The sequence below is a fragment of the Dipodomys ordii genome, unplaced genomic scaffold, assembly GCF_000151885.1.
Source record: "Dipodomys ordii isolate 6190 unplaced genomic scaffold, Dord_2.0 Scaffold15, whole genome shotgun sequence".
Lineage (NCBI taxonomy): Eukaryota > Metazoa > Chordata > Mammalia > Rodentia > Heteromyidae > Dipodomys > Dipodomys ordii.
This window is the reverse complement of record NW_012267231.1, coordinates 2,015,305-2,028,784: the sequence shown is the minus strand read 5'-3', so window position 1 is coordinate 2,028,784 and position 13,480 is coordinate 2,015,305. Positions and strand designations below refer to the sequence as shown.

General features: G+C 58.2%; 2 protein-coding genes across 3 annotated transcripts in view; one reads left to right on the top strand and one right to left on the bottom strand.

Annotated features, from left to right (window-relative positions):
* Window positions 1-3,721, top strand: part of Znf710 (zinc finger protein 710) — a 31,472-nt gene extending 27,751 nt beyond the window's left edge. Inside the window, exon 6 of the mRNA XM_013011868.1 lies at window positions 2,721-3,721. Coding sequence (XP_012867322.1) covers window positions 2,721-2,890 — 170 coding nt within the window. The 3' untranslated portion in view covers window positions 2,891-3,721. The remainder of the gene's footprint in view (window positions 1-2,720) is intronic.
* On the bottom strand, window positions 3,074-11,621 carry Idh2 (isocitrate dehydrogenase 2 (NADP+), mitochondrial). 2 transcript variants are annotated; one of them, XM_013012079.1, is made up of 12 exons: window positions 11,502-11,621; window positions 9,910-10,075; window positions 9,493-9,653; window positions 9,270-9,413; window positions 8,655-8,791; window positions 8,333-8,484; window positions 7,628-7,740; window positions 7,417-7,514; window positions 7,234-7,326; window positions 6,768-6,901; window positions 5,224-5,228; window positions 3,074-3,086 (listed from the first exon to the last, which is right to left on the bottom strand). In XM_013012079.1, exons 1-10 carry the CDS (start codon window positions 11,550-11,552, stop codon window positions 6,814-6,816), a joined length of 1,203 nt encoding a protein of 400 aa, XP_012867533.1. In that variant the 5' UTR covers window positions 11,553-11,621; the 3' UTR covers window positions 3,074-3,086; window positions 5,224-5,228; window positions 6,768-6,813. The 2 variants fall into 2 exon arrangements, with proteins under 2 accessions (XP_012867533.1, XP_012867532.1); XM_013012078.1 differs by lacking the exons at window positions 3,074-3,086; window positions 5,224-5,228 and having other exon boundaries at window positions 6,762-6,901; window positions 11,502-11,618.
* Window positions 11,622-13,480: the final 1,859 nt, after the last annotated feature.

Here is a 13,480-nt window from a genome sequence, read left to right as displayed (position 1 = left end):
TACATGGGCCTGCCATTAAGATCTGGGAGAAATTTCCGGAGAGAATGCCATCCCTCCACAGCCGGTAGACGTTCCAGAGGCTGTGACAGAACTTCCCCGGGGGTTCACAGCCTCTCCTTCAGCCCTGGCCGCACAGCTGACCAGCGGTCTGTCCCTCTGAGATGGGGGGTGACTGGCGCGTGGGATTACGGGTAGATGGTGGCAGTCAGCACCCTGGCCTTGGTCTCCAGCAGTGACCAGTGGATGCCCTGAGCGTGGGACTGGCCTCCTGAGCTGAGAATCTTTGGCGTTCTTATCCCAGCTGGCTGGCCGTGCACCCCTGGGTGCCAGCCCCTCCACCCCAAGAACCGCGCCCTGCTCTCCACGGTGTGATGGCGCTGCAGCTGGGGGGGTGCTTTGAGTCGGTTGTACCCCAGCTCCCCCAGGACGGTTGAGGCCGCAGGAGGGCAGGGGGGGCACCTCCAGCGGTGCCCAGGTCCTCAGGGGGCTGCTAGTTAAGGACCCCACTTAGACACACGACCCCTGGCCTGAGCGAGTCCAGACCCCAGGTCCTGGCGATGGCAGGCTCTCTGGTGGCTTCTGGCGCTGGTGTCCATCATCCATGTCGCTCAGCCACCCGGGGAGATGATGGAGCCGACATTGCCTGCATACCTGGTGCCAGGATGGCCAGACCCTGGCCTCCACCCCGCCCTGTTGGCCACCAGCGATGCTTAGGGTCCACCAAAGGACACGGTGCCGTGAGGGGCTGCTGGCCTGTCACCCGTCACCCGCAGGTGCCAGCGTGTTCTAGGTGGGGTCACCTGTGCACTGCATGGCTGTCACCCACAGAGGCAGATCACTGTGACATCATAATAATAGGTTATTCCCTAACCCCAGACTGGACCAGGGGGGCCCTGATAGAGACCCAGGGGGAGACACTCGTGTTTTGTAAACCTTCCTTGCTCATAACCAGCTGTGTAACTGGAGGGCAGGAGCGGAGCCGGCCTGGGCTCTGGGAGTCGGGATGGTTGGCCACGTTCTGTGGGATCAAGCAGACCCCAGCGAGGTCCATGCTGCAGGCCCAACTAACACAGGGCTCACGCCGCCATGCACCAGGACATCAGGAGACCACTGCAGGGCTCGGAAGGCGGCTCAGGGGTACAGCGCTTTCCTCGCATGCATGAGGCACCACATCAGCAGAAAAAAGTCATCTCTCCACCCATAGCACGAGCTGGGATTCTTCCTCATGGTCCCAGGATGGCTGCCAGGGCTCACGAGTGTGAAACAGTCAGGGCCTTCTCCTTTTAGTGCTTGGACGTCATCGGAGAGAAGGTTCTCGAAAATGACTAGCAGTTATCTCAAGACCAAGCAGCCAGTTTAGATTGGGGAGTTTGCCCCCTAGGTGGCATCTGGGTCGTAACTGGGCTGGTGGTACTGGAATTACTGGTGGAGATCAGATATAACCCAGTGCCTTGCAGTAAACAGGAAAAGGAATTATGGCCCCAGTGCTAATCCTGCCAAGGCCCGGAATCCCTACGTGTACTTACCAGGGCCAGACCCAAATGCATATTCTCAGTGTGTGGGCAAATACGTAGGGGGTGAGCTATAGTCCCTGCCAGCCAACTTCTCTGAGTGAGCCTCTCCCTGCCAGCCTCTCTATCTCCAGCTTGCTAGGCTTGCTAGGCAAGTGCTCTGTGCCCCCAGCTTGCCCGCTGAGCTCCTGGAATACCTCCATCTGGCTGATGTGAACGGTCAGAGCTTTAACATAAGATTTCAGCCGGGCGCCCATGGCTCACGCCTGTCATCCTAGCTACTCAGGAGGCTGAGATCTGAGGATTGCAGTTCAAAGTCAGCCTGGGCAGGGAAGTCCATGAGACTCTTATCTCTAATAAATCACTTAGAAAACCGGAAGTGGTGCTGTGGCTCAAGTGGCAGAGAGCTTGCCTTGAGCTGAAATGCTGAGGGACAGCGCCCAGGCCCAGAGTTCAAACCCCATGACTGACAAAAAATAAATAAGATTTCAGTTTGATAAAAACAGAGCAAGCTGCTGTGGGTGTGTACACAGGTCTTGGGAGAGGCCGGGAGCAGACTCTGAGCTGAAGTAGGTTTGAAGCAGGAATGCTGGCAGGAGGTCAGAGGACAAAACGGCTCCCTCCCGCACCAGAGCAGCTGCAGCAGGTGACCTTTGACAGCCCGACTCACCTCTCAGCCTCAGCCTCGATTTACCCACTGAGGCGGCTGTCAGCAGGGGATGAGACACGGGGCGTGGGGAGGGTTAAACGCAAGGCCTTCCAGAGCCCTGAGCAAGTGCAGAAGGACTTCCTGCTGCAGTGACGGAGATTTCAGCAGGGGCCAGGGGGGATAGCCGCCTGTGTTCCCACAGCACAGGCCCCAGGCCTTGAGAACCGTCAGCATAAGTGAGCCCTGCCCTCCTAGCTACTCCAGAGGTTGAGATCTATGTACATGTGGATCGTGGTTCAAAGCCAATCTGAGCAGAAAAGTCCCAGAGACTCCACCTCCAGTGAGCCAGAAAAAAATGCTGGGCAGGAGGAGGCCTGGCTCCAGTGGTAGAACGCCAGCCTTGGGTGAGACAGCCTAGCGAGAACGCCAGACCCATGAGTTCAAGCCCCGGTCCCGGCATACCGGCATACACGAGGGAAGTCATCGCTGAGCCTCTTGGGTGGGGGTGACAGGCTCCCCGCAGAGCCGCGTCCAGGCCTGACTCTTCCCTTCTCTTCTAGACCCCATGATGGAGCTGGCGGGCCCCGACCCCTCTGAACTGGACAGCCAGCAGGAGATGGAGGACTTCGAGGACGGTGGCTACACCTTCACGGGCGTGGACGGCGGCGCGGAGGCCAGCGCCCTCACCGAGCAGGCCATGAAGGAGATGGCCTACTACAATGTGCTATAGCAGGCGGAGGGCCAGGCCAGGGGGGGAGGCCCCGGGGCGGGGGGCGGCCCACGGGCCCCGCCCCAGAGCACAAGCTACTGCCCCGCGCCCCCTGCCCTCCCTCCGAGCCATGCGCCCCTCGGGACCTTCAGACCAAATGGAGACTGTACTACTGGCCTCGGCCTGGCGAGGAAGGGGACCGGAGGCCGGGGCTGGTCTCCCAGGCCTGCTGCTGTGGGTGGGTGGGGACATGCTGGCGGGGCCCGAGGGTCCTGACCGCTGAGCCAAGCCTTGCTTCTCCCCCTCTAGGGGATCTGAGCTCCCGTGCTGGCCAGCACTGCCCCTTCCCCACCCGTCACTGAACTGCCAGGCGGGGCACTGCCGTCTACCTCCTGGGCCTGCCCAGCCCCCCCTCCACCCCCCTCAGCCAGCCTCCTTCCCATCAGCCCCTGCCCCTGCCCGGCCACCATGTTGGGGTAGTTAAGTGTCCCATCACCCTGTGCCATCCTGTATGGGATGCCACAGTGTCCCCCACCCGAGGAGATCTGGAGACACTCGCGGGGACCCCCCCCAGGGCGGTGACAGGGTGAGGCATCTCTGGGGACCCACGGGGCATCCTCAGGGGAGGCCAAGGACACCTGCCGGGGAAGGGACCACGCAGCTTCTTACAAGCATGCAGGTGCCCAGCATGGGCCCGTCTCCAGCGCCCGGAAAAGGCGGCACGCTTAAAGAGGAGGACCACAGAAGGGAAACTAAAGAATTTTTTAGCGAATGGGGGTATTTTGAAGATAATTTATTTCCTTTCTAAATCAGTTGTCATTTGTTCCCTTCCCTGTACCCCCCCCCATTTTTTTTTTTGGCTGGAGATGCATTTTGTTTTTGTGGGATTTTTTTGTTTTTGGTGCCAGTGCTGGGGCTTGAACTCAGGGCCTGGGCGCTGTCCCTGAGCTTTTATTTTATTTTTTTGCTCAAGGCTAGTGCTCTACCACTTTGAGCCACAGCTCCACTTCCAGCATTTTTGGCAGTTAGCTGGAGATAAGAATCTCATGGGCTTTCCTCCCAGGGCTGGCTTTGAACCAGGACCCTCAGATCTCAGCCTCCTGAGCTGCTCGGATGTCGGGCGTGGTGAGACGTGGTTTCTTTTTGGAAGGCGTGCGCTGTGCGTGCGTCTCACCCGGCTGGGCTCTGGCTTGGAGAACCAGGGGGGGCCTGGGGAAACTGGGCAGAAGGCAGAGGGGTGACCCAGGCCACCGGCCTCTCTGCTGCTGACTCTACTTCCTCCTGCCCTGGAAACCACAGCGGCAGGCCCCCAGAGCAGGGAAGGAGCACATTCAGGAACTCGGGGCCCATGGGCCCCCAGCTCCAAGCTCCTGGGGTCTGCATGGGGAGCCATGGGTGGCGGAGCCCTTCGCCAGAGATCCCAGGATGAGCTTGGCGTGCAGAGGCTGCTCCCCACCCCACCCCTCCTCCCTAAGCGAAGGAGTGGGCCTGGCCTGGAGGGGCGCGTGGTGGGGACTGGGCCGCACACATCGGCTCCCCACTCCAGGGCCCCGCCCTCCCCGCGCCCACCACGCCCCTCAGGTGGCAGTGACCGCAGCGTCCCTGCACAAGACGTTTTCCCCTGCTGAGCAGAAGGCTCCCCCCTGTAAACTACCTCTTCCCACAGCGTCTTTCTCCCCCCTGGTACCAAAAAGCACCCCGTACCTCCTCCCCTCCTGCCAGCACAGTGGCCTTGGTCTTGGGAGCCGAAGGGGGAAGTCTGGCCTGGGTGTGGGGGCAGGTCGCCTCCAAAATCAGCAGCAGGTTCCTCGCTTGAACGCCCCCTGCCCCATGGGGCCCGGTACCTGGGCACCGCAGAGGGGCGGGCAGCGGGCAGCACACGCACAGTTCCAGCCCAGGTGATCCTGGCCAGCTCCTGTCCTCCCCTTCCCCGCCTCCCCGGGGGAAGGCGTGGTGGGGTGGGGGAGGGGATAGAAACTCCTGGACGAATTCCATTCTAACTTATTTTGACGTGTACACAAACCAACTCCTTAGAGACTCCTCTTGTGCCGAGCCCTACTGTGTTTTTACGTTCCTGTTGAAAAGAGAGGTTTACTTAGCAATAATTATAAATAAATGGAATATTCTTGAGTGAGAGTGCTCCTTTCCACAACTTTTGGGGACTCCCCTCCCCCAGAAGGGAGGCTGCTGTGTCTCTGTGGGGGAGGAGAGCTGTGGCCGTGGCAGAAGGGTACAGGCTGAGGTCCCCAACTCCCACCCCTTTACCCCAGGGCAGAAGCCCCAGCTCATCCCATACCCCGGAGGAAGTTGAGCAAGTGGGGCTCCCGGCATGGGGGAGGCCTGGGCCAGAGCACGCAAGCAGGAGCGAACTTTGGCTGCTAAGTAGTCCCTTGGTATTTAGGGGAGGCTGGTGGTAGGGTCCCCCCATACCTCGAGGGTACCAAAATGCACAGGTGACCAGTTCCTCTGTAGAACAGAGCCTACATGCACTGTGTTGACGGGGATGAAGTCGGGTTGAAGCTTGATAGGCAGTGCTCTGCCACTTGAGCCAGGCCCAACGTAGGCATCTTACTCTCATGTGTTTGAGACAGCACTATGAACTACATGAGCCTGGACAGCCTCAAACTCGCCAGTGCTGCGATTCTAGGCACCACACCTGGGTCTTTACAAGTATTTTCGCTCCGAGGTTGGACCTCAGGCAGAGTCTGTGTGTGGAGGGCTGACTGTACTATTAAGTACAAATTACTGCGCTCAGATGCAGCGCAGTGGGAAAGTTCCACCTGGGATATGCAAAGGCAGACCCTGGGTTGGGGGGGGGTTACTCAATTTTGTTTGCCAGGACTCCCCCCCCCCAGTCCTGGGGCTTAAACTTGGGGTCCTGAGCACTGTCCCTGAGCTGCTTTTGCTCAAGGCTAGCGCTCTACCACTTGAGCCACAGTGCCACTTCTGGCTTTTTCTGTGTCTGTGGTACTGAGGAATTGAACCCAGGGCCTCGTGCATACTATTTAGCACTCTATCACTAAGCCACATTCCCAGTCTAGCATGTGCTTTTGGGGTGACATTTTTTTAATCACCTTACTCTTTTTGGTTTTATGAAGCACGGTGCATATGAATCTAAGCTTGGGACCCAGGGGCTGGGGCCCAGTCACCCTTCACAGCTGGCACCGGGGAACCTGGTGTCAGCAAAGAGAAAAGGGCAAAGAGAGACCAGGCGACATTTATTAATATCCAGATCTGGGTACCAGTGCGTCACACCTGTAATCCTAGCAACTCCTGAGGCTGAGATCTGAGGAGCATGGTTCAAAGACATCTTGGGCAGGAAAGTCCATGAGATTCTCAAATCAGCCATCAAAAAAAAAAAAAAAAAAAGCCAGAAGCAGAGCTGTGGCTCAAGTGGTAGACTTGAGTGGAAAAGTTCCAGGACAATGTCCAGGCCCTGAGTTCAAGTCTTGGCACACAGACAAATACAGCTATCCACGTGATTGGGACACTGGGATGATCCCCAAGGAGAAAACGAGATGTAAGAGACCATGCTGGGAGGTACCAGGGGAGCTGTGGGCCTGGCCTGGTGCGGGGTCCCACAGTCACCCCGATGGAGGGGGCGCCCTGGTCTGTCACTCTGAGGGCTGCTGCCCCAGCTGCCCCCTCCGCTCAGGAATACACACAGCAGACGGTTTTGTGAAGAGCTTTTTAGTAGCTAAATAGGCCCCCGTGTGTTCAAGGTAGTAAAAAGGGCACTGTGGAGCACTGCGGGGGGGGGGGGGCGGCACTCGGGGAGAAAGGCACTCTTTTGAAAACATCTCACGAAGAACAGATTTCCCCTAGAAAGAACTCCAAAGATCCGGGCTGTGCGGCTCAGCCCTAGCACCGGTGGGGAGAGCCTGCAGCAGGGCCGGGGTCCCGGTTGGCAGCCGGCCGTGTGCAGCCGGGCGGCGCCTCCCCCCCTAGGGCTGGCCCAGGGCTCTGTCCAGGTTGGTCTGGATGGCGTCCAGGAAGTCTGTGGTGTTCAGGTAGTGTTCATTCAGCTTCACGCTGCCAAGGGAACGCCAGGGAACATCAGGGGCTGCTCCCTCCTCCCCAAGGCCATTGGCCAGAGCCCGCTAGGGCAGAGCCCCGGCACGGCCCTCTCCTGGCTGCCACTACCCAGGAGCAGAGGAGCACCGCAGATTCCACAGGCACCTGGGAAGGCCGGTCTTTATGTGACCAGCACCTGGATGCAAGCTGTCCTGGGAAAAGCTGGGCCACAGCGATGGCAAGGTGGAAGATCTGGGTGGAGCGCTGGGCCCGCCCCAGGCCCTCAGCAGCTACCCTTGTCCCCGAGGGCTCCCCAGCTCCCTGCCTGCTGCCCGCCCCAGACCACGCACTTGCTCAGGCCGTGGATGCAGCCAGCCAGGTCTTTGGTCATGGCTCCGCCCTCCACGGTCTCCACGCACACCTTCTCCAGGGTCTGAGCGAACCTACAGAGGTGGAAGTTGGGGGTGGGGCATGCAGGTGAGACCCTGCAGAGGGCAGCCGGAGCCCTGGCGCGGGCCTGGCCTCCGTCTCACCTGATGAGGTCCTGGTTCCCGTCCAGCTTGCCGCGGTGCTCCAGGCCCCGCGTCCAGGCAAAGATGCTGGCGATGGGGTTGGTGCTGGTAGGCCGGCCCTGGGGACGGGGGTCACAGGTCACCAGTCTATGTGGACGCCGGCTCCCAGCCATCCGACAGGGCCAGGGGCGCTGGGCTCTGGGGTCCTCGTGTGCCGCGGGCCCTCCCTCACCTTCTGGTGCTCCCGGTAATGGCGGGTGACAGTCCCATGGGCAGCCTCCGCCTCGATCGTCTTCCCATCGGGGCAGACAAGCACAGACGTCATCAGACCCAGAGAACCAAAGCCTGAGAGGCAGGAAGAGCCTCCTGTCAGCCCCGGCTGAGCCTGGCGCCCCAGCCCTGCCCCGGTGCAGCCGTGAGGACCCGGACTACACAGGCTGACAGCCAGCGGCGCTGGCATGCTAACACACATCCCCACCTCTAGGTACCCCGAGCCTGGCACGCTCCAAGGTCCCAGACCCCAGATGCCTTCCTGTAGCTCCGAGGGGGGCCGTTTTAAGAAGAAGGAAAACCAGAGCACTGGCTAATTCCGAGGCTATCTGCTGGTTTGGGGCTACTTTTGAGCCTTGTGATTTATTTCCAAAGTTTCTCAACTCCAGAAGTCAGTTCACAAGGTCTCTCCCGTGATCAAGGGCTCTGGAGCCGCAAGAGCAACTCCGCGGCACCAAAATAAGCATGCCCGCACACCCAGGAAGACAGAGTGGGTGCCTTGCAAACAGGAAGAGGATTTGTCTTTGAGTTTCTGCTTGCCCCTGGTCAGGCCACCTGTGTCGGTGAGCCGTGGTTCTTGGTGGGCTTTTGGTTTTTGAGACAGTGTGTCACTGTGCAGGCCGGGCTGCCTAGAGCCAATGAGAGGCCCGGGGTCCTCCCGGCGTACCCTGCGCCAAGATGTCTGACTGCACGTCTCCGTCGTAATTCTTACAGGCCCACACAAAGCCGCCCGAGGACTTGAGCACCTGAGCCACCATGTCGTCGATGAGTCGGTGCTCGTACCAGATCTTGTGCTTGTCGAAGTCGGTCTTATAGTGCCTGGGGGCAAAAGGGCCTGTTGCGTGAGCAGAGGGCGGGAGGCTGGCATGTGAGGGACCCCTCCCCGAGCCTCAGCGCGGTGGACCCCACTCCCCACACGGGGTGAGGACGGCACCGGGAGGGAGGAGGCTCTGTTATCTTCAGGAAGCAGCAAAGAAAGAGGCTGTTACTTGTCAAAGATCTCCTGGAAGAGGTCCTTGAACCGCCCGTCGTAGGCCTTCAGAATGGTGTTCTTGGTGCTCAGGTACAGCGGCCACTTCTTCTGAATGGCGTACTGGAAGCAGCTGTGGGCGAAGCCCGAGATGGACTGCAGGAAGAGCGGGTGCAAGCTGCCAGGGCGTGCCAGCAGGGGCTCCGACAGCTCTCCTCCATGTTCCCGGACCAGTTCCTTCCAAAATACCACTCAACCCCAGCCACCGAGGAGAGGGTGTCTGCGATGATGGCTGGTCTATGATCTCCCCCACCAAACTGCTGAGAGCAAGCAAGCAACCTCTCCACCTCTGCTTTGGAAGGCTCTCCTCCTCCTTCAATTCCTGGACCAGATGGCAGGGGTAGGCCCACGGCTACCAGTTCACCTGTACTACGGCCTTCACTAATCAGTGTATCCAATCAGAGCCCTTCATCCCCCAAGCCTCAGTGATTGGCTCAGAGACAGTCATGTGACCCAAGTAAAGACTCCCTTCAGATAAAGCAGCCAGGCAGGCAGGAGATGAGCCCTGGGAGCTCAGGAGAGGAGAGGTGGGCGGCAGGCATGGAGGGACGGCGCGGAGGGGCCCGGGGCTCACCTCGTCCGTATTGTACATGCCCATGCCCACGCCGCCCGCGGGGAAGTTGTACACCTCCCACTCCTTGGCACCGCTGCCATCCTTGGGGGTGAAGACCACCTTGAACGTGCCAGCCCGGTCCACCACGAAGTCTGTGGACTTGTACTGCGGAGAGGAGAGGGGGCTCAGGCCAGGGCTCGAGTGGAGAACAGAACCACAGACTCCGTCTCCCAGCGCGGCCTACCTGATCGCCGTGGGCGTGCCTGCCGATGGTGATGGGTTTGGTCCAGCCCGGGACAAGCCGGGGGATGTTTTTGCAAATGATGGGCTCTCGGAAGACAGTCCCCCCGAGGATGTTCCGGATGGTTCCGTTGGGGCTCTTCCACATCTTCTTCAGCTTGAATTCTGTGAGGACAGAGACAAGGTGGGGCAAGGCTGATGCGGGCGCCTGGAGCTGAGCCTGGGCCGCGGGCCCCGTTCTCCACGCCACCACGTCCAACGCGGAGGGAAAGAGCTAGCTGTCTGGTGAGCCCTAACCACCCTCCATCCCTCACTCTGGCCCCAGGCACTGCGACCTTGACCCTTCCCGGCACAGCTGAGCCCGAGCAGCTGGCAGGGAGAGCCGGGGATCCCTGGCGCGCGCCCGGCCATGTCCTGGCACCTTCCACGCGGGCCTCGTCCGGGGTGATGGTGGCGCACTTGACGGCGACACTGTACTTCTGGGTGGCCAGTGCGGAGTCGATGGTGACCTGGTCATTGGTCTGGTCACGGTTCGGGAGCCCGAGGTCGAAGTACTTGAGCTGGACATCCACATGGGGCAGGATGAGCTGCGGGACAGGCGGGCGGTCCCTCAGTCCTGGCTTCCAAGCCTGCCCCTCATGGGCAGACCTGAAGTCTGGACTATGGCAGGAACACCCGGTCAGGACAGAGTCAAGGAAGGCCCATGGAGAGGGCACAGGGAGGGCTGAGGCCTGCCCCTCCTCTGGGGAGCCTGTCCAGCGGTTTGGCCTCCAGAGAGAGCGGAGCACATCAGTTCCAGACCATGCTGCCCCTTGTGTAGGCCAAACCCCTACCTGTACCATCTGCTGGGGCCCAACAAGTGAGCCACATCCCAGGCTCCACCCATCTAGGTTTCTCCAGACAGTGAACCCCTGTGCTTGGAGACCTTCACGATCAGAAGTAAAGGTCTCAACAGCTGGGCATGGAGGTGCATGCCTGTAATGCCAGTGCTCAGTTAGGAGGATCATGACAGCTACATAGTACATGGAAGCTGGGTACTAGTGGCTCACACCTCTCATCCTAGCTACTCAGGAGGCTGAGATCTGAGGATTGCGGTTCAAAGCCAGTCTGGGCAGAAAAGTCCATGAGACTCCTTTTTTTTTTTGGGGGGGGGGTCTGGTCATGGGCCTGAACTCTGGGCCTGGACGCTGTCCCTCAGCTCTTCAGCTCAAGGCTAGTGCTCTACCACTTGAGCCACGGCGCCACTTCCAGCTTTTTTTCTTTCCGCTTATGTGGAGCTGAGGAATCAAACCCAGGGCCTTATGCATGCAAGGCAAGCGCTCTACCACTGAGCCACCTTCCCAGCCCCTCCATGAGACTCTTATCTCCAATAAACCACCAGAAAACTGGAAGTGGTGCTGCGGCTCAAGTGGTAGAGCGCTTGCCCAGAGCTGAAGAGCTAAGGGACAGTGCCCAGGCCCAGAGTTCAAGATACTCAGGAGGCTGAGGCAAGAAGAGCACTTAAGTATGGGAATTCAAGGCCAGCCTGAGCCAGACCTCTTCTTAAGAAACAGAAGTCTGAAAGCCTGTAGGCTTCAACACCAAGATGAGACCCAGCCTGCTGAGGACAGCCACTGCCCTTCGAGCACAGGCCTGAAATCCTTGCTACTCAGGAAGCTGAGATCTGAGGATTATGGTTTGAATCCAATTCAGGCAGACAAATCCAAGAGACTCTCTATCTCCAGTTAACCAGCAAAAAGCCAGAAGTAGAGGCAAGGCAGAAAAGCCAAGCAAGAACATAAGCATTGGGTTCAAGACACACACACACACACACACACACACACACACACACTCACACTCCAATTCATTCTCTGCACAAGAAAGCGCAGCCAGAAGGTAAAAGCACTGCTGTTCACCAAAAAGCCCTGGGGGCCTAAAGATCCCATGGGAGCAAACCCTCAGCCCCTGCCTGAGGAACCTCCTCCCTCCCTCCCCCCCCCGTCCCCTCTGCCCCCTCCCCCCTGAGGGCCGCACCTTCTCCTTAATGAACTGCCAAATGATTCGGGTCATCTCGTCACCGTCCATCTCCACCACCGGCTTCTCCACCTTGATCCTCTTGTCAGCATCTAGCAGCAGGCGGGGCAGGTCACAGCTGGGCAGGTGGGAGGGGGACAGCGTTCCCCCCCTCCCCCTCCTGCACAAGCCGCTCCCTGAACCCCCCGTGATGTCCACCTCAGCCCGGCCCCCTCAGAGCCTCTCCCCAGGAATATGCAGAGACCAAGAGACGGAGAGGCCCTCGCCAGGGCCCTTGTCCAGAATCAAATTGAGGAAAGGCAATCCAGGGGCCCCTGCCCCCCAAGGCTGGGAAGGCAGCCTTTCCTGAAGCAGTTAGTCTATAGCAAAAAAGCCAGCAGGTGGCCGTGTGGGGTCCTGAGCCGGAGGGGTGGAGAGCAGAGCAGGCACCAATAGGCTCTTTGAGAGAAGTCTGACTTGTGAGGAAAACCAAGTCTAGGAAACCCAGGGGGGCGGGAGGCGGGAGGCTAATGCATCAGCGCAGCCAGTGTCCCTGCCCACGGCCTGGGGCGACACTATGGGGAGGCTCAGAAAACACCCAGCAGAGAACGAGCAGCCCTTCTCCAAGCAGCACCCCCACCCCCTGCACACACCCTCGGAGAGCACAAAGCAGACCAGAGTTGAAAACACAGTAGGAAGACATGGACAACAAACCGGCAGGTGGACAGAAAACAGAAGCCTGTGGAATACAAGCCTCGGGCTGGGCTGGGGACACAGCTCAGCTCTGCAGCGGAACACGTGTCCAGGGCTTCTGAGGCCCTGAGTTCAATTCCTAGTACTGAAGCAAAAACAAAGCTGGGTCCCTGCGCCTGTAATCCCAGCTATTCAGAAGGCTGAGATCTGAGGATTGTGGTTGGAAGCCAGCCTGGGCAGAAAAAAATTCTGTGAGACTCTTTATCTCCAATTGACCACCAAGAAAGCCATAAATGTGGTTTAAGTGGTAGAGTGCCACCCTAGAGCAAAAAAGCTTAAGGGACAGGACCCAGGCCCTGAGTTCAGCACACCAAATAAATAAATAAGTAAATAAATAAATAAACAAATAAGGCCCTTTCTAGCAGTGAAGGCCTTTGGGAACATTGTGTTGTTACACAGACTCATCACAAAGACAAAGTTATACAATTTGACTTACGTAAGTCACCTAGGAGTCAAATTCACAAAGAGGAGTGGAATGGTGCAGCCAGGCAGGCATGGGGTGGGGTGGGGAGCTACTGTTGGATGGATATAGAGTTTCAATTTTGTAAGATGAGAAAGTTCTGGAGATGGCTGGTACATCTGGGCACACTAAACATGTCTAACACTAGTGAATAACACTCTTGAAAAAGGTTAATATACAGGACTGGGAAGGTGGCTTAGTAGTAGAGTGCTTGCCTAGCATGCATGAAGCCCTGGGTTGGATTCCTCAGCACCACATACATAGAAAAAGCAGGAAGTGGTGCTGTGGCTCAAGTGGTAGAGTGCTAGCCTAGAGCCAAACAAGCTCAGGGACAGAGCCCAGGTCCTGAGTTCAAGCCCCATGACTGGCAAAAAATTAAAATTTAAATTAAGAAAATATATGTTATACTACATTTCCTGCCAGTATAGAAACAGTAAAAAAATTAAACCAGGAACTTGAGCTATGGGGGAAAATAAAAGGCAAGAATAAACAAAAGGCCCCGAGTTCAAGCCTCAGCACTGGCACAGGAAAGGGAGAGAATTTAAACTAGCCCCTTTCAAAAAAGATAGCAGAAAATGTTACATTTAAAAATCTGATCGTGGGGCTGGGAAGGTGGCTCAGTGGTAGAGTGCTTGCCTTGCATGCATGAGGCCCTGGGTTCGATTCCTCAGCACCACATAAGCAGAAAAAAAAAAAGCCGGAAGTGGTGCTATGGCTCAAGTGGTTGGTAGAGCGCTAAACTGAGCTGAAGAGCTGAGGGACAGCACTCAGGCCCAGAGTTCAGGCT

What these genes read in the sequence shown, in the direction of transcription:
- Idh2 (XM_013012079.1), bottom strand. Translation starts at nt 11,552, where the DNA reads ATGGACGGTGACGAGATGACCCGAATCATTTGGCAGTTCATTAAGGAG. An exon ending in GCATGTACAATACGGACGAG is followed by an intron (nt 8,792 to 9,269) that starts GTGAGCCCCGGG and finishes CTCTTCCTGCAG; the next exon opens with TCCATCTCGGGCTTCGCCCA. An exon ending in TGCATCCACGGCCTGAGCAA is followed by an intron (nt 6,902 to 7,233) that starts GTGCGTGGTCTG and finishes TTCCCTTGGCAG; the next exon opens with CGTGAAGCTGAATGAACACT.